This window comes from Rana temporaria, chromosome 2 (assembly GCF_905171775.1).
Source record: "Rana temporaria chromosome 2, aRanTem1.1, whole genome shotgun sequence".
Taxonomy (NCBI): Eukaryota; Metazoa; Chordata; class Amphibia; order Anura; family Ranidae; genus Rana; species Rana temporaria.
Window position 1 is genome coordinate 274312800 of NC_053490.1, and position 27244 is coordinate 274340043.

Consider the following 27244-nt stretch of genomic DNA (forward strand, 5'->3'; position numbering starts at 1 on the left):
CTATTAGATAAGGGCTTAAAATTTGCACCTAAGAAAAATCTGAATAAATTCGATGTGTACGTCGATATTCAGAAATATACAAGAAAATTAAACATTAAAAAGTACATGCTTAATCAACCCATAAAAGATGAATCTGTTGGAAATTTGCCGGGTAGAATTCAACATAGTTCTTTAAGAAATAAATCGTTGTTTAACCCTCAAGTACACAACAACCAGCACGTAGAAGTATTCAATAAAATGGTGCTAAAAGACCTGGAAAAACTAAAAATAAGGAGGTTACCAGATCCCAAAATTATTCAAAAGGGCATCAAAGAATTGGAGAAGAACAAGAAGGTAATAATACGACCGGCAGACAAGGGAGGTGCAATAGTATTACTGTCAAAAGATTATTACTATGAGGAATTGAACAATCAACTCCTTGATCAGAATACGTACATTAAGCTCACAGGTAATCCTACTGGGGAGTATAAGGAAGAATTATCTGTGCTCATACAAAAGGGCAAAGATAAAGGTATTTTATCCAAGAGAGAAAGTAAATACCTGAATCCAGATATGTGTCGAGTTCCTATTATTTACACGGTACCGAAGGTACATAAGGATCCCCTAAAACCCCCTGGGAGACCAATTATCAACGGTATCCAGTCAATCAATTCACGCTTAGGGGAATATGTTGATAAGTTTATACAGCCCTTGGTATCTAACACCAAGGCTTTCCTCAGAGATACAAAACACCTTATCCAGTTACTGGAGACTGTAGTAATCTCCCCACAGCATAAGTTCCTGATAGCAACAGCTGATGTAGCTTCGCTCTACACCAATATTAATCATGAGGAGGCGATTAGTGCAACGAAGTGGGCGATGAATCTTTTTAGCCAACTCATCCCTAGGCAAAAAAAGTTTGTTTTGCGATGTTTGGCTTATGGCTTACAGCATAATTATTTTTGGCATCAATCCCAGTTCTACAGGCAACTTAATGGCATCGGAATGGGAGCTAAATATGCACCCAGCGTGGCAAACGTATTTATGTCAAAATGGGAGGAGGGGGCAATTTACAATGATATGCCCAGCCAGCTGATTTTATACAAAAGATTCATAGATGACTGTATTGTCATCTGGGATGGTGATGAACAATCTTTAATCACATTCTTTGAGAAATTGAATCTAAACCAACAAAATATTTCCCTAACGTATACTATCAGCAATCAGACTATACAGTTTCTGGATCTGGAGATCACGCTGGAGGAAAACTCAATATCAACTAAAACATACTTTAAACCAGTGGAACGGAACAGTTATATCCCGGTGGATAGCTGTCATTTCGAGCCCTGGCTTATAAACATCCCTAAAGGACAGCTGTTACGCATCCGTAGAAATTGTACTGACCAAAAAGTATATTTGGAGCAAGCTAACTTTATAGGAACAAAGTTTGTGAATAAAGGGTACAATGAGGATTTTATTCAAGAACAAATCCGTAAAGTATATGACACACCTAGAATTACCCTCATTCAGGACAAAGTGAGATCTGATCAAATGGATAATAATCTTCCGATTATCTTGAACTATACTGTCCAACATAGACAGTTAGAAGCCATTTTTAAAAAGTATTGGCCTATCCTGAGATCTGACCAGCAGCTACAGGGTATCTTACCCATTAACCCCAGGGTGGTATATCGCAGAGCTCCCACACTGAGGGACTTAGTAGCTAAAAACGTTCCTGATCCTCCAACAAAGAAAAATGTACTTACCTTCTTTCAGGGTAAGGGATTTTTTCCATGCAAGAGGTGTTTTGCATGTAAGAATACGAATTTTAATGGTCAAAAATGTACCAAATTTACTTCAAATGTCACCAAGAAGGAGTACAATATTGATGACCTTATTACCTGCAGAACTGAGGGTGTTGTGTATGTCCTGGAGTGTCCATGCTCCCTACAATACATAGGCCGCACTAAACGACCCTTATGGAAAAGATTAAGAGAGCATGTACAGAATATTTTAAATGCATACCCGAAACATAATGTCTCCCGCCATTTTGAGTTATGTCATCAAGGGAACCCAAAGGGTTTGAAATTTTGGGGCATACAAAAATATAGTCCCCATTGGAGAGGAAGCCATAGGGTGAGAGAGATAAGTAAAGCAGAATCAAGATGGATCCATGAGATGGGATCTCTCTCTCCGAATGGTTTAAATATCGACTTTGATCTTAACTGTTTTATATCTGATTTTTAAATCTCTGGTTTTAATAAGTTTTAACAGTATTTTATATATATGTATATTTCTCACATCTCCCTATCAGCTATCTTATTGTTATCTTATTATGAGCGTATACTCACTTGTTGGCTAGTGGTATAGTGCTCTTGTAGTGTTATGCAATCCTAGCGTATGATGCTATTTTAAGTGCAGATTGGGATATGTGATTGACAGCTCTTGGCTTGATCCACATGTAACAATTTTAACATGTATATGGTGGATTACTTTGCATTTTATATATATATTTTTTATATTTTTTATATGTATTTATTTTTATTTTTATGTGTATTTGTATATGGTTATACACTATCAATATATATATATATATTTTTGGCTTATGTGGTAGTAATACTACATGAAAACCATGGGGTATTGTCTGTATGTGCTCATAATAGATGAGTCTGAGCTGCACGGATTTGCCCATATAAGAACCTGAGATAAAACTATTTTTTGTTTGTTACTGTTAAGACAGCGGTTTTAAAAGTTATTTTGTCTCATTTTGTATCACATTAAAATTTGTTAAATAGATACAATTTTATAAACCACAACGGCTGAAATGTGGTGGTGTATCTGCAATGATGTAGTCATTGGTGCCTCCCCATTGGTCCGTTCGCGCCGCTGCGAGTGTGTGACAGGCTATTTATAGCCTAGCAAGCCCCATTCACACATTGACCCATGATTAAGTCACGTGTCTAGTGACGATACGCGTGGGGGAGGAGCTTGAGTGACGGGACGCACGGAGGTGCCGGATGAAGAGCCTGACAAGCTGAGCAGCCTACATGCACACACGCTAAAGCCTATCTATTACCGGGGATTCGTGAGTGATGTTCTGAGTGTTGTGAGACGTTAGTGTTTCATTTAACGGTATCACACTATCGGTCTTTTCTCTGTCTCCCTTTCTTTGCATATCTGAAACTTGTGAATACCTGGTGGAAAGCACTTTTTTGACCTGACAGGCTGATCATCACACCATCAAGCTGGTTATATCTCACACACTGTGTGTGTGCGGTCGGGCAAAGTGTTATTGAGTTGCCTTCAGGATTACAGCAACAAGGGACGATATATATTTAGAATTTGGAACTTTATTCTTTGTATCAATTTGTCTTATTTCTCCAGTATTTTGATGTGTTGACACCTTTATTTAATCAGTTGATTTAGCGCATTATCCTTTTTTCACATTGTTTTCACTAGTGCTGTTTACTGGTAAAAATAAATTGAATATATTTTCAAAACATTTTTACTGAGATATTTGTGTACATTACATACAACAGATGTATAGTATCACAAATTGGGAGGAGCATATGTGTATTGTGGTGAGGGGAATATCACATGTTAATTTGTTGAGAGATATTTTATATATTAAAATATAAATTTTAATTTTCTTTTTCTTTATAGTGCAGCGCTGTATAATTTCTAAATTATTATATAAAAAAAGTTTGAAAAATCATTTACAATCCACCATTATGTTTTCTAAATAATGAATATCATCAAAGCAAAACCAGTCCATATATAAAAATTAAACATCTATTGATAAGACTAATAAGTTAGTTAGGCCTATTTTAGATACTCATGAAGCATAAGTTCACCTTTTTAACAAAAAATAATAAATTAATGCACATTGTTTTACCTGAAAAAAAAATGAGCATTTATTTTTTTGTAGCCTCTCTAAAGCATTGCATCAGCAGATCGCTGGTGTCATGCAGGTCTTCTGCAGATCTGTTAGTGTATCTGTGTGCCCATACATTCCAAACGGGCAAGCAGATACAATCTGAGAGAATGAACTACAACAGCACTCCACGGCGCTGTGGTAGTTAATAAAAACAACAATCTGACAGTCGCAAAGGCTGCCAGGCGGCCTTGTCGTTTTCCATTCATAGGACACTGAATGAGTGACGCAGCCAGGTGAGGAGAGGCTCGCTCGGCCATGTGCATTTTTTTTTTAATTGTGACAGCTAGTGGGGGGAGAGGAGAAGATCCCCCGATATCTGTTACGTACGTGAGCTGCGAGGGCTGGTCCGTTCGTAACCCTGAATATGGGTGTAACATGTTACGAAAGGTGAACTTATCCTTTAACAGGCTTTAAACCTCCACTATACATTATTATAGATACCCTGGACTGTAACAATCCATTTAACAATAGAAACACAAGGTTTATATAAATTCTAAAATGCTGCAATTTTTAAAGAGTAATTTCCCTTTTCGTTGAGGGAAAAAACAACCCTACTGGGTGATCAATGTGCGTTGCAAGAATTTTAACAAACATTGTTGCAGATTCTTACCTGTTTTTGCTCTGAAGAAATGGCTGGCTGTTATGTTTTGTACAGAGTCATTCTAAATATTTTTATATATATATTTTTTTAATATTAGTAATGACGGCGATCAGCGCCTTTCAATGTAACTGCAATAGTGAGGTGGGAAATTTGACACTTGGGAACTAATTGCCACTGACATCAGTGCCATTATTAGTGATCAGTGCTAATAATTTGCACGGTTACTGTACTAATGACACTGGGCAGGAAGGGGCTAACATATAGGGCAACGTGCCTAATAAGTGTTTGTGTGTGCTGCTTTTACTGGGTATCTAGTTTTCATTCCTTGCTTAGCAGGGAATGAAAAACCAACTAGATCCCCTGCTGCTGAACACCTCTGTGCTGTTTACACTCAGAGGGCTGTGTATCGTGAGACTCGGAGCCAATCGTTGGGTGCTGGTGGTCAATCGCTGTCCGGGACCCAGTGATCGTGCTGTGACGAATTACAGCACGGGTGGGTGCCCCCTATCCAGAAATGCTGAATAGGGGGGAAAAAATGACAGTAACATGATCTAACACAAGTGATGTTAGTGCGGCAATCTCTCCAGAACTGGAAGATTTTCAGCTCGTGTGTACCCAGCCTTACACTTTTAGATATTTTTTTTTTTTTTTTTTAAATGAACTGTCTATAAAGTTTATAAAAAATAGATCAAATGTTTTTTGGGGGAATACAATTTATTTCTTATAAAAATAAGACCCACTAGGCCTGATGTATGTGAAGTGTGCAAAGATTTGTTTGGTCCCTGCATGGGCTAGTTTTGTGTACTAATGAAAACTTCAATGAAAAAAAAAGTATCCAAAGATTTAATCTTTTGTTTTACCTAGCAACTAGCCAGCTTGCTTGACTTATTTTCATTCCAGGACTGTAAGGGCTTAGTCCAGGAATCCTCAAACTACGGCCCTCCAGCTGTTGCGGAACTATACATCCCATGAGACATTGTAAAACTCTGACATTCACAGACATGACTTGGCATGATGGGAATTGTAGTTCCTGAACAACTGGAGGGCCGTAGTTTGAAGACCCCTGGCTTAATCAGAGGGGCACTGACACTCGTCCTGTGTGCTGAGAAGTTTTCTGCATCTACCTTGGAGCTGCCTGCAGACATAGAAGTAGGTGCACGGACACAGCCCTATGTCAAAATTTAACATGCATGCAGGAGTGGGTGCACAGAACCAAATGCACACCGTATGTGTTCGGATTTGTGCATCCGCTTCTGCACACATGGCAAATTTTAACATGTGGCTGTGTCCTTGCAGCTGCTGTGTCTGCATCCACTTCTATTGGCTAGAACAAAGCATCTCAGTGTGCAGGAAGGGTAGCAGTGCTTGTTTGAATGAGGCCGAAAGATAGCGGTTATAAGTTGGTTGCTAATTTGGAAAGAAGAGATAATGTATTCACATGTGTTATACATCAGGCCCAATATGTTAAAGAATTGGTCATCAATATGTGCTAATTTTTTTTTTTTTTAACAGATAGAAACATATGTGCTAATTTAATATAGGCTGGAGCTACAATAGCGATTAAGTGTGTTTGTTACATTTTTCAGTAACTGCTTAGTCCTCATTAGTATCCCATTGAGCTCAGTGTGCTACAAATTAGGTGATTATCAACAAGCTGTCAAATCTCCCCATAAGAAAGAGATTCATTTGCCAGTGTAGCCTTGACTTTTGTTCACTTCACACAGGTCAGAAGTGTGTCATCTGCAGGTCAAATACACTGGTCAATGAATTCTCCATGATCTTCAAAGCGTCTCAAACTGATGCTATTGAGACAAACGCAGTCTGTTAATACAAATCCCCAATTGTCATGATTCTACACTGATATGCTGCTGCCACCACCATGTTCTGTGTTGAAGGCAGCAGTCATAGAGCTTATCACACTTGTGGTGCACCTGTAATCTCATGGCTATGCAGTGTGACACTTGCGGAGTGTGTTCTCATAGCAACTCCAAAATTACATCACAATGATATCCCTTCCAAAACTGAATTAAGTCTATGTGGATTATATGAAAATGCAAAGCCATTTTGCTGTTTTCGTTGTGCAGAGTTTTGGAAGCTGTTCACTCAAGCTGGCTTTACATGTAGGGCTAAGGCTGGGTTCACACTGGATGCCGATGCGTCTCAGCAGGGGTCCTGTGCATCCTGGTTCCCCCGCTTCAGGTCCGATTTCAGTCTGAAATTTTGGGCTGAAATGGACCAAAAGACGCACAGGGCATATCCGCAACGGAGATATGTGAACCGGCTCCATAAAGCGCCAGTCACATTCTCCTGCTATTGCAAATTGGATGCACAAATCCACATCCAATTCGCAATAGTGTGAACCCGGCCTTAATGAGAGAATTCCCCAATCCAGTGTGAATGAATATGCAGTGCATGGTTGTCAGAATACCCAAGCGGTGCATGCATCTGATTGGATGCAACTGCTATTTGGCTGAAGATTTTCACCAGCTCCTTCTACACCTACCCACGTAATGAATATTGGCCGATTCATCAGGAATTAACTGAAATTTGACATGTGTGGCCAGCTTTGCTGCTCCCACTGGGAGTAATTCCAGATCACACAGGCCTTCCCAGGCAGTGGCTTTCAATTCTGCTGGGGGTAGGGAGGGGGAGCAGCAGGGCTGTCTGCATCAGAGAGCCTCTATAGCTGGCCACAGATGGGTAGTTTATTTATTTTTCCCATTCAGCCAGATTTCTCCATCCACACAAGTGAGGTAGATGGAGGAATCCACCCTGTCAAAACATTGTATTCTGATAGCAGTATTTGCCGCTTTCAGAATACACTTATCAGCTGCTGAACAGGCAGAATTTCTCACAGAACTAAAGGCTCCAAGCTTCTTCTACCTTCCAGCGATTCGCCGGTTACATCCCTAGCCTTCTGCTGTTATCTTCTCGTCGGGTTCCATTTTTTTTGGCCTGCAGGGAATGATGTCATCCCACGCATATGCACAGGAATCGGTCATGCTGGGAATGGTTGTGAGCTGTGCATGCACACCTTGGTGTACGTTTGATAGAAACTGTGAGCAGGCAGGTAAGTTTGTATTATTGGAAAAGAGACATAGCATGTCTCTTCTGCAATAAAAAGATGTCTGGTCGCAATTTTCCTAAATTTAGGTTTAATTTCACTTTAACACTCTGGGTAGTGTTGAAAATGGATTATAATAAAACAAAGGTAATGATTAACAGAGGGAAAGGACCATGAAAAAGAATGTATTTCATACTTTTAGAAATACTTTGAAATGTGAGCCATGCTGACAGTCAATTTATCCTAAAGAAACAGTTTAATGTCCTTCAGACTTTAGTGGGGCCGGACTGTGGCCAGGGGGAGCAAATAATGCCTCAGACTGGTCAGTGGCAGTAAAAAAATTACACAGTACCCCTGTGTTTAAGAGGAGGAGGTATAGTGCCCCATCATTGGTGTTAGTGGGAGGTATAGTGCCCCATCATTGGTGTTAGTGGGAGGTATAGTGCCCCATCATTGGTGTTAGTGGGAGGTATAGTGCCCCATCATTGCTGTTAGTGGGAGGTATAGTGCCCCATCATTGGTGTAAGTGGGAGGTATAGTGCCCCATCATTGGTGTTGGTGGGAGGTATAGTGCCCCATCATTGGTGTCAGTGGAGGAATAATGCCCCATCATTTGCATCAGGGGGAGGAGTATTGCCCAATCCTGGGTATCAGTGGGAGGCATAGTGCCCCATCATTGGTGTCAGTGGAGGAATAATGCCCCATCATTTGCATCAGGGGGAGGAGTATTGCCCAATCCTGGGTATCAGTGGGAGGCATAGTGCCCCATCATTGGTGTCAGTGGAGGAATAATGCCTCATCATTTGCATCAGGGGGAGGAATAGTGCCCCATCTTTGGTGTCAGTGGGGGGAATAGTGCCCCATTGCTGGTGTCTGTGAATGAAATAGGAGGTTATTTACTAAAGTTGGAAAGAGCAAAATCTGGTGAAAGTCTCCATAGAAACCAAACGGCTTCCAGGTATTATTTCAAAAGTTTAATTGAACAAGCTAAAGCTAGATGCTGGTTGGCTACCATGCACAGTTGCACCAGATTCTGAGTGCACCAGTTTTAGTAAATCTCATCCATTGTGTCTCATCTTTGGTGTCAATGAGAGGAATAGTGTCTCATCGTTGGTGGAATAGTGGCCCATCTGTGGTGTCAGTGGGAGGAATAGTGCCCACCATTGATGTCAGTGGGAGGAATATTGCCCCATCCTTGATGTCCGTGGAAGGATAAGTGCCCCATCCTTGGTGTCGGTGGAAGGAGAAGGGCCCCAAGCTTGGTGTCGGTGGGAGGAATAGTGCCCCATCCTTGGTGTCAGTGGGAGGAATCATACCCCTTTTCATAGCAGAAGACAGAAGAACCTTTCATAAGTATACATGCTGCAAGGGAAAATTAGCCTAATCAGGTAAAGAAAGAGTGACAAAAGAAAAAGACCAAGCGGTGATGCAAAGTAACCTGGGAAGATCTCCCAGCAGCCTAGTTCTCATGAGAGGTGACGTGTATGGTCACACTATCTGCACATCATTGCACTTTTCAATGTGTGATTAGATGAGGTGTAAAGTGTCAGCTGTTTGTAGATACATGTGTAGAATTAGTAAAATGATCGTCAGTTCTTGTTTAGGAGGCGTGTCTCCTGTAACTCGGAGATCTCCACCTTTCCCCTATACACAGTGGTAACTAATTGTCACCTGGCAACAAGAAAGAGTCACAGCAACCAAATGATAGACATGTAGGACACAGAGCTGTGTGAGAAGTGTGCATTGTGTGCAGGATTACAACTGTCATATGTGCTCACTCATCTATAGTAAGGGCATTTTCAAAGTGATCATCTGCTTTTTGCTGCCTTTTGTTTTCAATTTTCTTATCACGCCACTACCCAAGGATGAGCTCCCCTTTGGGGCTAAACGCGCTCCCACATGGAAAAAATGTCTTGGTGTACCGAAATGGGGATCCTTTCCACAATGGTCGCCGGATGGTGGTCAACGAAAAGCAATTTGTGACTTTTGAGGCCTTCTTAAATGAAGTGACTAGAAGTATCCAAGCCCCAACTGCGGTGCGAACGATCTATACACCACGCAATGGGCACCAGGTGACGCAGCTCGGCGACCTCATGAATCGGGGACAGTATGTCGCTGCAGGAACTGAAAAATTCCGCAAGCTTGAGTGAGTATATATTTTACTTGCATAACCTTTTTTTATTTACATATCTACCCTACGTATAGGTGTGTATATACTGTACACACCAGCTAGCTCTGAAATCAAACATCATTCTCTCACTCCTGAACAAAGCTTGTGTGTTTGCTGTATATTGTGTAATGATATGCCAGGCTTATCAATAATTTAAAGAGGCGGGAGAAATAGAACTTAGATATGATGTCCGTGTACTAGTACAATGCTGAACAATTCACATGAGTATTTCAGGGATCGTTTTAACCACTTAATCCCCGGGCCATTTGGCTGGCCAACGACCATGCAATTTTTTGCGATTCGGCACTGCGTCCCTTTAACTGACAATTGCGCGGTCGTGCAATGTGGCTCCCAAACAAAATTTAAGTCCTTTTTTCCCCACAAATAGAGCTTTCTTTTGGTGGTATTTCATCATCTCTGTGGTTTTTATTTTTTGCACTATAAACAAAAAACTATATAAAAAAAAAAGCAATATTATTTACTTTTTGCTATAATAAATATCCCCTAAAAATAGCTAAAAAAAAAAATTCCTCAGTTTAGGCTGATACGTATTCTTCTACATATTTTTGGTAAAAAAAATTGCAATAAGCGTATATTAATTGGTTTGCGCAAAAGTTATAGCGTCTACAAAATAGGGGATTGATTTATAGCATTTTTTAATTTAATTTTTTTTATTAGTAATGGCGGCGGTCTGCAATTTTTATCGTGACTGCGACACTATGGCGGACACATCGGACACTTTTAACACTATTTTAGGACCATTGTCCTTTATACAGCGATCAGCATTGATTACTGTGTAAATGACACTGGCAGGGAAGGGGTTAAACACTAGGGGCGATGAAGGGGTTAAGTGTGTCCTAGAGAGTGATTCTAACTGTGGGGAGGCTTGGGCTACAAGTGACAAGACACTGATCACTGCTGCCAATCACAGGGAGCAGTAGATCTCTGTCCTGTAACTAGGCAGAACAGGGAAATGACACGATCGCAGAACACCGGCGGACATCGAGTCCATGGGTCACGGAGCACGTGGCGGACGTGCGCGCCCACAATGCCGCGATTTAAAGGGGACGTACCAGTATGCCCATTTGCCCAGCCGTGCCATTGTGCCGACGTTTTAAAAAATAAATAAAATTGTGTCACTTTTATTCCTATTACAAGGAATATAAACATCCTTTGTGATAGAAAAAAAAGCATGACGGGACCTCTTAAATATGAGATCTGGGGTCTAAAAGACCTCAGATCCCATATTTAGACTAAAATGCAACAAAAACAAAACATTTTTTTTTTTTTATGTAATTTAAAAAAAAAAATGTCCCTTTAAGAGCTATGCAATGATATGGAGACAGGTGGGGGCCATCTTCCCCTCACTCGTCTCCATACCCATCCAGGGACAACATCGATCGCTTCCGCCACTGCTGACGCCTCCGGTAAGCGGCAGAGGGCATCGGAGAGAGGGCCTCTCCCACCGCCGATAAAAGTGATCTTGCGGCGAATCCGCCGCAGAGACCACTTTTATCTGAAAGCGGACAGCTGCTACCATAACAATGGCATTCCTCTTCAAAGTAGCGACGTATTCCTGCGGCGGGCGGTCCGTAAGTGGTTAAAACGGGATTAAACCCAAAATCTAAAATTTAATATATTGCAGCTTACCAGTCATTAGATGTGGTGGCTGTATCGGTTTTATTTTCTTTGGCTTCCCCCCCCCCTCTGTTTTCACTTGGTAATCTGGCCAGTAACACACCTTTTGTATTATTTAGACATTATTTCTTTAAGGATTTAGGTTTTACATCAATAAATAAAAGCGGATTATTTTAAGCACCCTTGCTATTGTTAAATGGTTTGTCATATCCATGTAAACTGATGCATTCTACTAAGGAGCTTGTGCTTTTGAAAAACAACAGACTTGCTGGCTGGATGAAATAGTTAGAAAAAAAAGAAAATTAAATATATTAACGTTTGCTTTGGGTTTTAACTTTCCGTAAATGTTCCAAGATGTTCCTTTCACTTCAAAATCATGTGCCACTTTGTGTTGGTCTATTGCATACAATCCCTAAAAAATACATTTACGTTTTTGGTTGTAAAATGTGGAAAATTTCAAGGGGTGTGAATACTTTTTCAAGGCACTGTATACTTCTTTTTTTTTTTTCAAAAGAGGTTTTTAATTAACAATATACATCGACAACATAACATTGCAAATTGAAAATGTAATACATCTAATACAGACAAAATATATACAGTACATCCGTGACACAGAACATTCTTCGAAAGCAACATCAAGATAAAAGCTCCTGTGATAAAAAATATAAATTCCCATGCGTCAGTTGAGGTGAAATTTAAATTATATTATACACTATATTACCAAAAGTATTGGGATGCTACACACACACACATTAATATCCCAGTTTAATGTCATCCCAGTCTTAGTCTGTAGGGTTCCATATTGAGTTGGCCCACCCTTTGCGGCTATAACAGTTTCAGCTCTTCTGGGAAGGCTGTCCACAAGGTTTAGGAGTGTGTCTATGGGAATGTTTGACCATTCTTCCAGAAGCACATTTGTGAGGTCAGGCACCGATGTGGATGAGAAGGTCTGGCTCGCATTCTCCACTCTTTTTCATCCCAAAGGTGTTCTGTCAGGTTGAGGTCAGGGCTCTGTGCAGGCCAGTCAAGTTTATCCACCCCAAACTCGCTCATCCAAGTCTTTATGGACCTTGCTTTGTGCACTGGTACTCAGTCATGTTGGAACAGGAAGGGCCCATCCCCAAATTGTTCCCACAAAGCATGTAATTGTCCAAAATGTTTTGGTATGCTGACGCCTTAAGAGTTCCCTTCATTGGAACTAAGGGGCCAAGCCCAACCCATAAAAAAAGAACCCCACACCATAATCCCCCCTCCACCAAATGATTTGGACCAGTGCACAAAGCAGGATCCATAAAGACATGGATGAGTGGGTTTGGGGTGGAGGAACTTGACTGGCCTGCACAGAGTCCCGACCTCAACCCAATAGAACACCTTTGGGATGAATTAGAGCAGAGACTGAGGGCCAGGTCTTCTTGTCCAACATCAGTCCCTGACCTCACAAATGCCCTTCTGGAAGAATGGTCAAACATTCCATGGACACACTCCTAAACCTTGTGGACAGTCTTCCCAGAAGAGTTGAAGCGGTTATAGCTGCAAAGGGTGGGCCAACTCAATATTGAACTCTACGGACTAAGACTGGGATACCAATAAAGTTCATGTGCGTGTAAAGGCAGGTATGTCCCAATACTTTTGGTAACATTGGCCCGGATTCTTAAAGCACTTACGCTGACGTATCATTCTATACGCCGCGTAAGTGCACAGATGCGCCGTCGTATCTATGCGCCTGATTCTTAATGCTAGATACGCTTGAAATGTGGCTTCATCCGACCGATGTAAGTTTCCTACGCCGTGGATGGAAGCCTGGGCACATATTTACGCTGGCCGCAAGGGACGCTTCCATTGATTTAGGTGTTGAATATGCTAATGACCGAGATACGCCGATTCACGAATGTACTTGCGCCCGTCGCAGTAGTATACGCCGTTTACGTAAGGCGTACGTCCGGCGTAAAGTTATAGGAGGTGCATCCCATGCAAAGGTATGGACGACGGAACAGCCGTCGTATTTTACGTAGTTTACGTAAGTCGTACGTGAATGGGGCTGGGCGTAGGTTACGTTAACGTCGTAGGCATTGAGCCGTCGTATCTTAGGGAGTAAATTCGACGTGATTCTGAGCATGCGCCGTTCGTTCGGCCCATCATTTGCATGGGGTCAAGCTTCATTTTAATGGATCACGCCCACTTCCTTCCTACTTTGAATTAGGCGGGGGTTACGCCGGACAATTTACGTTACGCCGGCGCAACATTGGGAGCGAGTGCTTTGTGAATACTGTTCTTGCCTCTCAATGTTACGTCGGCATAGCGCATATGAGATGCGCTACGCTAGCACAAATATACACCGCTCTGCGTGAATCCGGGCCATAGTGTATATATTGCACGTTATCAGTCCTTAGAGCAGTGGCTGCATTCGTTTTCTTTTTTCAGGCTAACAACATTTTTAGAAAGTGCAAACACACCTGCTGAATGTGACAGAAATGCATTTTCTTTGTCACTTCCTGCAGGCTGAAAAGATAGCAAAATCAATCTTGCGTTTCTTTTGTAAACCCATAATCCTATTAATCCATCGTGTAATGTTGATGAACAAAGGTAGACATATTTGAAGCTCAGCCAGGATGGAAACCAAGGCTGCCTCAGTAGATAAAGTGGAGAAATGAGTGGATCTACACGTTCTACTCCTTTATTATATAAAAGTATCAGTATGGACAATACATCCAAGCACATTCAAGAAAATTACATTACTTAAAACTCAGCTTTGCAAGGAAGGAGAGAACATTAAAAGACACACTTTTTCTACACCCTTTTCATTCGGTGTTGTTAATATTTTTATTTCCGTGGTTGCTTTGTTATCACAAAACATTCTGCGAAACTTTGCAGAAAAAAATATTTGCTGCTGTTTTGTTTCTCCCTGTTAAAACATCTATTTAAAAAATAAAAAATAAACTGAACGTCCCATGTGACATTGGTCAGGTCTGGGTTTTGCTACTTGAGTATCAAGAGCAGGGAGCAAGTGTGTCTATCCCATAACCGGTATATACTGCAGAACACTGTACTCCTATATTGCCTTGTACATTACATACTACTAACTACTGCACTGATAATTTTACATGCATCTATTTTACTGCCAACATCTCTGCATGCTTCAACTTGATAGTGCAATCTTTTTCAAATGGCACAGTAAGTGCGGCTTATCTAAATGACTACTTCCTGTTTTAAGAATAGTGCCACACAAATTGAAAACATCCGAATGTCCAAGGCTAAAATATGTACAGAAATCACACACAGTTACAGCGGGTATAGAAAATAATCACATGTTGCTTTGCAGCCTGAAATTAAGACAGACGCAGTTTTTGTTTTATCCGAGCTGTATTTTCTCTTTCGTTCATGGATGGACACAGCCTTAGTCTTGACATAGTGGGAGATAGCCTATCTTAGGAGTGACTAGGCAGAAAGTGTTAACTTCAAAGCTGAACCGCCCCACCCAGGGTGAGGTCCCGCTGACTATATCCTCTCAGCCTGCACCAAGCAGTTCAGTTTTTTTCTGCCTAGACTAGGAGAAGACATGGCTCCCTTCAGGCCCAAGGCTTGGAGGCTTTTAATTTGGATTTTTATTTATTTATTTAAGTTTTTCCTGCGATCTTCGATTAACTGCCGACTGGGCGACAGGCTGGATCCCAGACCCTTGTATTCTTCCCAGTTTCGGCCATCGAGCGTGTGCCGACCATAGCTGCGTGCTGGGTCGTCCACGACATGCCCGTCGCTCTACGGGTGGCCGGTGAGCTATACGCTCCAGGGCTTGCATCAGACCGGTCTACTCGGCCGAGTCGCAGTAGCCTAGCCGACAGCCACCTCTGTTACCATGCGGTAGATGTGCTGTCCAGGATGCTTCCAGCATAAACCCACAGGAAGGGTAAGTAGCTACTACCTTGCTTTAGCAAGAAGACAGAGCTGGGTATCCTTGGAGAGGTGAGTAAAGGGCCTTATCCCCCTGTGACGAGATCCTTCCTCGCCCAGGTCCTACTCTCCCGACACTCCTCTGCTACCAGTGAGTCAGCTTGCAGATTGCAACGTCTGATGGTCCAGTCATCCAAGGTTCCGGGATCCGAATTACAGCTATGTGCCATTCGGACCCATTAAGAACAAACACCAGGCAGGCTGTATGTAAGTTCCAACAGGACTCTTTATTTTCAAGTACACAGCACACTTTTATACAGAATTTGGAACATCCCACTCCCAACAACCGCTTTCCTATTGGTCAATTGTAAAGTATGCAGTCTTCACTCAGGTCCTCCTTGACCATGCAAATGAGGACTTGAAATAGTCAACAGGGATTGGTCCAATAGCTTGGATAGAAAGACTTGTGTATTGAGACAGAAGCCCCAGGGGGTAATCAATGTACACAATAACCCAGTCTACTTAATTACTACCTCTGAGAGGTTACATTGCTTTAGACAATAGAATGCTAATTCAATACAGCTGACAGGCTTCTGACCTTTAGAACAATACAAAGTCCAAGGGCCTTATCCCCCTTTTTCCCTCCCTCCCCCCTCCTTCTTAGGCTCTCTGAGTTATCTGCTGGGCAGGGGTTCCTCTGGGGAGCTTCACTGGGGGAACCATAAATCACTAAATCAGTGTATAAAGCTGCATAAGAGATTCTGCTTATCTGTGTGTCCTGCCCATGCTGTCGGCGGCCATGTTTGGTGTGTTCATGCTGTATTTCTTCACTTGCACAATGTATAAAGCTGCATAAGAGATTCTGCTTTCCTGTGTGTCTTGCTCCATGCTGTCGGTGGCCAGGTTTGGTGTGTCCATGCTGTATTTCTTCACTTGCACAATGTATAAAGCTGCATAAGAGATTCTGCTTTCCTGTGTGTCTTGCTCCATGCTGTCGGTGGCCAGGTTTGGTGTGTCCATGCTGTATTTCTTTACTTGCACAATGTATAAAGCCGCATAGGAGATTCTGCTTTCCTGTGTGTCTTGCTCCATGCTGTCGTCGCCCATGTTGGTGTCCATGCTGTATTTCTTTTCTCACTGGCGGCCATCTTCTTGTAGCCGCATTTTTCTGGCGATTTCTGCTGATGTGTACTGACTGCTGCATTACTCTGCTACACCGTGGTTTTCTGCCCTAGTGTCAGATCAGCGGCCATTGTACCATGGATCAGACCATTTTAAAAACGGCAGATGAACAGATACATGCTGTGACTGAGCAGTCTGAAAGACTGACAAAAAATTGCAGCCCCACAAACAGCCTTCAATCCCAGCTTTGGAGAGCACAGATCGACAGACACACTCTGCAGGCAGCAGCTCTGCTAGCTAAACCATCTACTACGGTTTCTGTGTGGTGAGTCCTCTGGGGGGAACCCCTCGTCTCTGCTGCAGCCAGGAGTGGTGGATCTTCGATCAACTGCTGACTGGGCGACAGGCTGGATCCCAGATCCTTGTATTCTTCCCAGTCTCGGCCATCAAGCGTGTGCCGACCATAGCTGCGTGCCCGTCGCTCTACGGGTGGCCGGTGAGCTATACGCTCCAGGGCTTGCATAAGGACCGGTCTGCAGGGCCGAGTCGCAGTAGCCTGGCCGACAGTCACCTCCGTTACCATGCGGTAGATGCACTGTCCAGGATGTGATTGTTTTTCGAAAGTTCGTTCAGACGATCTTTCGTGGAGTGTATGGCCAGCATAAGGCTCAGAGAAAGAGATTTTACGGTGAGCATAAAATCCTATTTTTTCAGTGTGACTTATAACATCCAAGTGAAAGATATATCACCAACATGTCAGAAAAAAAAAATCAAAAACAGAATTACTAAGTTGGAAAAAGGATACCCCCCCCCCCCCTTGTAAACTCATATAAAGACAAAAAAAGAGTGGTCATGACTTGTAAACTCAATCAGGTGTTGCTAATCACCTTCCCTTCTCAATGAGACACAAAACCATTTGTCTTTCAACTGTGATCCGCTGGGGTCATTTTGATAAGCTCAGCATGAAAAGAGCTTTTCTGGACCATTTCAGTCCCTGGTAGTTTAATTGAAGCAAACAATCAACTATGGGTGGCAAGGCACTGTCAAAAGATCTCTGGGATAACGTTGTGGACAGGCACAAGTCAGGAAATGGATACAAATTTGTTTTAAATGCTTTAGCAATGCCTAGAAGCAGAGTGAAGTCTACTATTAAGAAGTGGAAGGAATTTGGTAGATCTCAGTCCCTCACTGGATCAGCGCGTCGCTCCAAACTGGATGAAAGATCAAGGAGAAAACAGGCCAGGGAGGCTACTAATGCCCTGTACACACTATCGTAATTTCCGATGGAAAGTCAGACAGAATTTTTTCATCGGATATTCCGACCGTGTGTATGCCCCATCGGGAATTCCGACCGTGTGTGTGCCCCATCACAGTTTTTCCATCGGAAATTCTGGCGGACTTAGAAAGAGAACATGTTCTCTTTTTTTCTGATGAAAAAATCTGAAATTCCATTCGTCTGTATGGAACTCCGACGGAGAAAAAAACATGCATGCTCAGAATCAAGTCGACACATGCTGAGAAGCATTGAACTTAAAGGAGTTTTAATAAAACATATTTTTCTGCTGAAATGACTGTTTACAGGGTATAGAGACATAATAGTTAACTGATTCCTTTTTTAAAAAACGATTAAAAATAGATAAAAATCAATCATAATGTACCTGTAGTTTCTAGTTTTGTTTTTGCATGTTGTTTCCTGCCTCTGCTGTACAGAGCCACAGAGCCAATACAGGGCAGTGATGGTTTGGAAAACGAAACTGATTGGTGCTGAGGGGTTTTAGACACACAGTAATCACACCTCCTTGATTAGTGACCACAGAGAGAAAGCTCCCAGTACTGTATTTATCAGGAAACAGACAACCAGGAAGTGTGGAGATCAGAGAAGAATTACAGCAACTTGAGAGCAAAAACGAACAATGAGGACATGAAAACAGCACTGCATTAAGGTAAAGGAAGCTATTAAGATAAAAAAAAAAAAAATCCTTTACAAACCCTTTAATTTTTCTTGGCTCGTCGTAGTGTTGTATGTCACCATGTTTTGGATGGTTGGAATTTGGTGTGACAGTGTGTATGCAAGACAGCTTGAACAGAATTCCGTCAGAAAAATCTGTCAGAGTTTATCCCAAAGGAAATTCAGATCGTGTGTACAGGGCATAAGAGGCCTACAGGAACTCTGAAGCAGTTTCAGGAATTTATGGCAAAGAGTGGTTATTGTGTGCTTGTGACAACAATATCACAAATTCTGTGGCTGTATGGGAGGTTGCAAAAAAAATAAAGGGCACATGCAGTCACGCTTTGTCAAAACATACCTCGAAGATTCTGAGGCCACATGCAAAAAGGTGTTATGGTAAGATGAGACTAAAATGTAATTATGTAACTCACTATCCAAATAACACCATTCCTACAGTACAGCATGGAGGTGGTAATATCCTGGTATGGGGGTGGTTCTCTGCAGCAGGGACTGGAGCACTTGTCAGAATAGAAGAAAAATGGATGGGACAAAACACCATCAAATTCTTCAGGAAAATCTGCTGCCCTTTGCCAGAAAGTTGTCAATGGGAAGAAGCTTAACCTTTCGAACATGACAATGACCCAGACCACACAGTAGTTGAAGGAAAAAAAGGTGAATGTCCTTGCATGGCCTAGTCAGAGCCCAGTCCTAAAGCATATATTAACCTAAAAAAATGAAAAAAATTAATTGTATCCTGTTCCTTTAAGCATGTTATACAGCACAGTGCTTGTGCTGTGTAATTTGGTCCCCTGTAACAACTAAAAAACCTAGCTGATCCTGGCAGTTTCTGTCCTCCCCTTTGTAAACTGGCCACAGGATATTATGGCTGCTGAGCCCTGACACTGTGGTCAGTTTACATGCTTCCGTCAGCCACAGCTCTCCTGTCCTCCTCTCCCCCTCCCTCCCTGCCTGTCGGCTCCTGTGTCAGGGCCCGCCACCTACCCTCCTGCTGCTGAAATAAAATGTAATACTTTATATAATCCACCTTGTCTCCTAAGGACCTGTGCTCCTGTGTGTGTTTTATAAATACTATACTATACTATATTATTATACCTAATTTCAGAGCGCCGATCAGCGCTCACATGACCCGCCGGCTCTCTCCTCCAGACTGACTTCAGCGGGGGAATCTTGGCCCCACCCGCTGCATCTGTCAGATGGGGAGAGAAGAGAGCTGGCAGGTCACATGAGCGTGGATCAGAGCTCTGAAATTAGGTATAATAATATAGTATAGTATTTATAAAACACACACAGGAGCACATATCCTTAGTAGACAAAGTGAATTATATAACGTCCTTACAGTGGGTTAACAACAACTTTAAACCCCATTTAAAATCTGTGGAATGACTTGAAGTCTGCAGTCCATAAACGGTCACCATCCATTTTAACTGAACTTGAGCAGTTCTGCAAAGGACAGTGGGCAAATATTGCAAAATCTAGATGTGCACTGTTCGTAGAGACATATCCCAACAGACTAAAGGCTGTAATTAAAGCAAAAGGTGGTTCAACACAATACTGACACATGGGGGTGATGATATTTTTTCATGCCACGTACACACGATCGGAAATTCCGACAAGAAAACCGTGGATATTTTTCAGGCGGAATTTTGGCTCAAACTTGTCTTGCATACACACACCAAATTCCGACCGTCAAAAACGTGGTGACGTACAACACTACGACAAGCCAAGAAAAAAATGAACTTCAATGCTTCCGAGCATGCGCCGACTTGATTCCAAACATGCGTAGGATTTTTCTCAGTCGGAATTGCATACAGACAATCGGAATTTCCGACAAAAACCTTTCCCATCAGAAAATTTGAGAACCAGCTCTCAAATTTTTCTTGGTGGAAATTCCGACAGAAAAATTCAGTTGGAGCCTACACACGGTCGTAATTTCCGACCAAAAGCTCATATCGGACTTTTCTTGTCGGAATTTCCGATCGTGTGTACGCGGCATCGGTGATCCTGTTTTTTATTTTAAAAAATTTCTGAAATGTTGGCGTTTTATCTTTCACTTGGATGTTATAAGTTGCACTGAGTAAATACAGCTGGATAAAACAAAAACTGTGTCTGTCTTCATTTCGGTCTACAAAGCAGCAAAATATGAATATTTTCTAACTATGCGACTGATTCATAGAATCAGTTACGCATAGCTAGCCCTAATATCCGACAGGTGTAATTGAATTACACTGTCGGATCTTAGGGATGCAATTCTAGGCCGGCCGCTAGGTGGCGAGGCCATTGCGGCCTGCGTAGAATATGCAAATGAATACTTACGGCGATCCCCGAACGTCTGAACGGCCCGTCGATCTAACTTTACGTCGTTTCCGTCGAGTTACGAGGCGTAAAACTAGGGCTGAGCCCTAGTTGTCTTAAGCCATGTTAAGTATGGCCGTCGTTCCCGCGTCGAAAATTAAAAATCAACGTTGTTTGCGTAAGACGTCCGTGAATGGCGCTGGATGCCATTTACGTTAACGTCTAAGCAAATGACGTCGGTAATTTACCCGACGGAGCATGCGCAGTACGTCCGGCGCGGGAGCGCGCCTAATTTAAATGGGACTCGCCCCATTTTCTGAAAACCCCTGACTCTTTTCCCTATTTTATATAGTGCTCAGATTGTAACCAGTGGCTTTCAATCAATAGCTACAGAATTTGAAATAACACATTTCCTCTTTACTTTTCAGGCCTCACTTATTTGTTGTAGAATGCGATATTTCCTTTGTATGCTCATTACAGCTGCATATGTTGCTCTTAGACAACATCGGCGTTTACATCAAAGTGAATTTGCTTTGTATGACCAATTCCTCATGACAATTTGGAGGTCTCTTGTTTTTTTTTACCTATGTGGTATGGCAGTTTGGAAAATGTGAGGTGTAAATGATCTAAGCTTTAGTAGGTTGCTCTGTATTTCTCTTTCACTTTGTGCTAGTCAGCAGGAGGCTTTCTATTCTACATAGAAGAGCTTGTTACATATCTAACCTCAATTATCTAATATATCATCACAGTTACCTTCACACTGAAGTTAAGCCGCCTGCGAACATTAAACTCAAAGACATTCATCAGGTAAGTTAATAAAATGTATGGTTGCCCTTGTGCTATTGATGTGTACTGAAAACCTTTCTTTGCTGCTGTACAAAGTAAAGACACATAGGATATAGAACACTAACATTATGTCATGAGCAAATACATAAAACATTAGGAATAAAAACCAGGCCCAAAAGATCTCTGAATGTAGCATGACAGGAAATGAAATCTGCAGTGGTGATTGTGTTGTAGATCAAAAGCGGTCTGCCTTTTTATGTTATAGCTCCATAAATCTGTTAGTCATGTTCAATGGCCCCAAACCTTGTTTGTTATTGTTTTGGGGACTCAATCACTTATTTTTCCATAGAATTCGACAGAGTTGCTATCTGGTAAAGCATCAGATTGCTTTCAACAGTTTGGTCAACTCAGAAATACAGTATCTCACAAAAGTGAGTACACCCCTCACATTTTTGTAAATATTTTATTATATCTTTGCTACAATTTTAAAGTAGTGAGTGTAGGGGGGTTCTCTGAGGATCCTGATGTAAGGCGGAGGCTCTCTGGGGACTCTGGTTTAAGGGGGCTCTGATATAAGGGGGCTCTCTGGGGACCCTGATGTAAGGGGGGCGGCTCTCTGGGAACCCCGATGTAAGGGAGGCTCTCTGGGGACCCTGATGTAAGGGGGGGGCTCTTTGGGACCCTGATGTAAGGGGAGACTCTCTGGGGACTCTGATGTAAGAGGGGGCTCTCTGGGGACCCTGATATAAGGATGGACTCTCTGGGGACCCTGATGTAAGTGGGGGAGGCTCTCTAGGGACCCTGATGTAAGTGGGGGTGGCTCTCTGGGGACTTTGATGTAAGGGGGCTCTCTGGGGATTTTGATGTAAGGGGAGGCTCTCTGGGGACCCTGATGTAAGGGGGGAGGCTCTCTGGGGACCCTGATGTAAGGGGGGAGGCTCTCTGGGACCCTGATGTTAGGGGAGGCTCTCTGGGGACTCTGATGTAAGGGGAGGCTCTCTGGGGACCCTGATGTAAGGGGGGAGGCTCTCTGGGCACTCTGATGTAAGAGGGGGGCTCTCTGGGGACCCTGATGTAAGGATGGACTCTCTGGGGACTCTGATGTAAGGGGAGGCTCTCTGGGGACTCTGATGTAAGGGGAGGCTCTCTAGGGACCCTGATGTAAGTGGGGGTGGCTCTCTGGGGACTTTGATGTAAGGGGAGGCTCTCTGAGGACCCTGATGTAAGTGGGGGCGGCTCTCTGGTGGCTTTTTTGGCGCAATTGCATATAGTTTATATACTGTTTTTGTGTGTGTTTTCAAAATGAAAGTGGGTCGGTCTGGATGAAGTCCAGGGACACATTTTTTCCCAGCCCAGCCCTGGGAGCAGGTACCTGGTTTTGGTACCTCCCAGAAAACCAGGTACCTCCCAGGAGGTTGGTCCCCTCCTTTCCCTGCAGCCTTCTGGGACACTTCACAGGTCCCAGAAGACGGCAGCCATTCACAAAGCACAGCGTGCTTCGCGCATGCACTGTAAGAAATCGGCTGTGAAGAAGCAAGTCTTCAATACCAGTTTCCCTTAGTCAAGATGGCGGCGCCAGCACCCAATAGCTGATTGAATAAATAGCTGGATGCTCGGACAGGTAAGTGTCCTAATCATACAAGTTAGCAGCTACAGTTTTCGTAGCTGCTAGCTCTTAATTTTTGCTGAAAGAGCCTAGAACTCCTCTCTAACTGTGGGCACACAGCTGTGAAGCCACAGGCTGTCTTCACAGACTGCGGTGCTGAGTACGGAAAGCAGGTGGAAAAAAGGGCTCGGGTGAGCACATCGCTGGATCCTGGGACAGGTGAGTGTCTGTTTATTATATAAGTCAGCAGCTACAGTTTTTGTAGCTGCTGACTTAAAATTTTTACAAAAATGACTGGAGCTCCTCTTCAAGGGTGGCTTCACATTGCCCCGCTGTGTTTTTGCTAACCAATGTTTATTTTTTATTTTTTTTATAGCTTATCTGCACTTTCCCATAGACTTTTGTGAGGTCCCATGGTTTTGTTGCAGTTTCAGAAAGTTCACCAAAGATGCAGCATGCAGGAGTTCTGGTGCGCTTTCTGAAACTGCACCAAAAGTGTAGGTCCTCATTGAAGTCTATAGGAAAGCGCAGCTAACGCGCACAAAAACTGCAAGTTAGCAGCGCTTTAGCAAAAGCGCAGTGAGGCAGTGTGAAGCCGTCCTAAGGCTCAAAAAGCATGTCCAAGCATGCACCACACACTCCTGTTAGATTCTAAATAGTCACACGCGGTATAGTGTCATTTTTCTTGCCATCATAGTTGGTGTGTAGTGCAGGAAAGATATCTATCGCTTAATATTAAGCATCAATACCTTACAAATCAGAATTAGCTTAAAGGGTCACTAAAGGCATTTTTTTTTTTAGCTAAATAGCTTCCTTTACCTTACTGCAGTCCTGGTTTCATGTCCTCATTGTTCGTTTTTGCTTTGATGTTGCTGTAATTCCTCTCTGTTCTGGACACTTCCTGGTTGTCCGTTTCCTGATCACCACAGTACTGGGAGATTTCTCACGGTGGTGACTAATCAAGGAGCTGTGATTACTGTGTGTAAAACGAAACTGGATTGGTGCTGAGGGGTTTTAGACAAAGCATCACTGCCCTCTATTGGCACTCTGGCTCTGTAGAGAAGCATGAAACAACAGCAAAAACGAAACTAAACTGTAGGTACATTATATGATTGTTTTTTTATCTATTTTTAATAATTTTTAAAAGGAATCGGTTAACTATTATGTCTCTATACCCTGTAAACAGTCATTTCAGCAAAACATTTTGTTTCCTTTAGTGACCCTTTAATAAAGATTGATGTTCCAGTATTGCATGATGGGTTAATAAAGCTTAGAGATCCAGTAGCTGAACGTACTCTATCATCAGTTTTCTAGACTTTGAATCATTTTGTAGCAGACGTTTGGTAGTTCTCTCAGTTTCAATGAGTCAACAGTTCAGGAGGGAGAGGTGTGTGAAATAGGTCGGCAGGAAGGGTGTTGATCTAGTCCCTCTGTGTTCAGAGGTAAACGACTTCACCATTTAGGAAGGGCATTTACTAAGCATAGGACAATATAATTAATGTTGGCAGAGATATTGTTCCACCCTAATGTTGTTCTTTCCAGATCTCCCGCAAGCCAAAAGTCACAGGCCGCTGGAGGGAGGAATCTCACCTTCCCTGTATCATTCAGTGAGTATTTACTTATACTGTCTGCTTTAACTGCTTTGGCAACACTTCAAGAAATGACTGTTAATCTCTTCATTCATAGAAATCCTAACAGATGTGTAGAGATATAAAGTGAAACCTAACCTTATGTATACTGTATAAGAATGGTGTGTACTTTTTAGCAATAAGAAATGGTGGTTCATAAAAACACAAATAACTTATACAGATTCTTGTATATTCCGCGGCCGCGTAGCGTAAGCCATTTACACTACGCCGCCGCAAATTACTGGAGCAAGTGCCGTATTCTCCAAGCACTTGCTCCGTAATTTGCGGCGGCGTAGTGTAAATGGCCCGGCGTAAGGCCGCGTAATTCAAAGGGGGCGGCTTGTATTTAAATTAAGCGTGCCCCCGCGACGATCGAACTGCTCATGCGCCGGGCCTAAAAATAGCCCAGTGCGCATGCTCCAGCTCACGACGGAAAACGCCAATGACGCCGACGTCCTTGACGTAAAGTCGTATTCGCGAACGACTTACGAAAACGACGTAAACGACGGAAAAAGCCGACGCCATACTTAACATGGCATACGACGGACCTTCGTAAACTTGCCCCTCATATAGCAGGGGCAAGTTTACGCTTACGGAAACGTCGTAAAATCACTGCGTCGTCCGCGAATCTCGCGTAACTAGCTAATTTGCATAGACGAAGGGGAAAACGACGATGCGACACCTAGCGGCGGGAAAAAAATTGCATTTAAGATCTGACAGCGTAAGAGCCTTACTCCTGTCATATCTAATGGGTATCTATGCGTAACTGATTCTAAGAATTAGTCGCATAGATACGCCGGGCCAGATTAGGACTTACAACGGTGCAAATGGCATTGCGCCGTCGTAAGCCTTTTAAGAATCTGGCCCTATATGTATATGTCTTTTGTGCCCTGTTATGTATTCACCTAGATAGATAAAAATCCAGAATAAACACGATACAAATGTTATAAATTGAGTTGAGTAAAATAAGTATTTGATCCCCAAGCAAAACATGACTTGATAGTTGGTGGAGAAACCCTTGTTGGCCAACACAGAGGTAAGATGTTTCTTGTAGTTGATTACCAGGTTTGCACACATCTCAGGAGGAATTTTGGTCCACTCTTCTTTACAGATTCTTCTCTAAATCCTTAAAGCGGGGGTTCACCCTATAAACCCAAAAAAATATATATTTTTTTCTTCTACCATAAAATCAGGCATTGTAGAGCGAGCTACAGTATGCCTGTCCCGATTTTTTTATCCCCGTACTCACCGTGTACTCGTACATCGAAGATACCGACTCCCCTCGGGGAATGGGCGTGCCTATAGAGACGGAGGATGATTGACGGCCGGCTCTGGCGCGTCACGCTTCTTCGGAAATAGCCGAAATAGGCTTGGCTCTTCACGGCGCCTGCGCATAGCCTGTGCGCAGGCGCCGTGAAGAGCCGAGACCTACTCCGGCTGTCTTCAGGGAGAGTGACGTGCCAGGGCCGGCCGTCAATCATCCTCCCTCTCCATAGGCACGCCCATTCCCCGCGGGAGCCGAAATCTATAATGTACGAGTACACAGTGAGTACGGGGGTAAAAAAATCGGGACAGGCATACTGTAGCTCGCGCTACAATGCCTGTCTCGATGGTAAAATCGTGTCACTGAGGGTGAACCACCGCTTTAAGGTTTCTTGGCTGTCGCTTGGCAACTCAAAGTTTCAGCTCCCTCCATACATTTGCTATAGGATTAAGATCTGCGGACTGGCTAGGCCACTCCATGACCTTAAAGTGCTTCTTATAGAGCCACTCCTTTGTTGCCTTGTTGGTATGTTTTGGGTCATTGTCATGCTGGAAGACCCATCCACAACCCATCATCAGTGTTCTGGCTGAGGGAAGAAGGTTCTCATCCTAGATTTTACAATACATGGCCCCATCCATTAGCAACTAATATCAGTCCATGAGAGCGTATTGTATTACCAATAGTTTGTTTGGTGACTGTAAAGCCAATTGCATTGAGATCATTCACAAGCTCCTCCCATGTAGTTCTGGAATGATCCCTCATTTTTCTCATGATCATCCTTACCCCATAAGGCAAAATCTTGCATGGAGCTCCAGAACGAGGGCGATTGATGGTTATTTTGTATTTTTTTCCATTTGCAAATAATTGCTCCAACAGTTGTCTCCTTCGCATCAAGCTTCTTGCTGATGGTCTTGTAGCCCATTCCAGCCTTCTGCAGGTCTAAAATCTTGGCCCTTGACGTTCTTTGACAGCGTCTAGGATGGTGAGGTTTGAATAGAAGAAAGAGATTTTGATGGCAGGTGTCTTTTATACACATAACAAGTTGTCGTTAGGAGCACCTTCTTAAAGCGGAGTTCCACCCAAAAATTTAACTTCCGCTTAATCCACTCCTCGCCCCCTTACATGCCACATTTGGCATGTCATTTTTTGGGGGGGGGGGGGAGTGGGGGCTTCAGGAGTAATGGGACTTCCTGTCCCACTTCCTCCTTCCGCCGAGGGGCTGGTAAGGCGAAAGTTTAATCGCCTTACTGCAGCCCCTCCCTGTAGGCGATCGCCTGTCCAATCGGACGGCGCAGCGCCG

At 42.9% G+C, this 27244-nt stretch overlaps 1 protein-coding gene across 1 annotated transcript in view; it reads left to right on the forward strand.

The window, feature by feature from the left end:
• Positions 1–9255: 9255 nt before the first annotated feature.
• Positions 9256–27244, forward strand: part of DCDC2B (doublecortin domain containing 2B) — a 31168-nt gene continuing 13179 nt past the window's right edge. Inside the window, exons 1-3 of the mRNA XM_040337065.1 lie at positions 9256–9727; positions 21410–21467; positions 24595–24659. Of these exons, the coding sequence (XP_040192999.1) occupies positions 9447–9727; positions 21410–21467; positions 24595–24659 (404 nt within the window). The 5' untranslated portion in view covers positions 9256–9446. The remainder of the gene's footprint in view (positions 9728–21409; positions 21468–24594; positions 24660–27244) is intronic.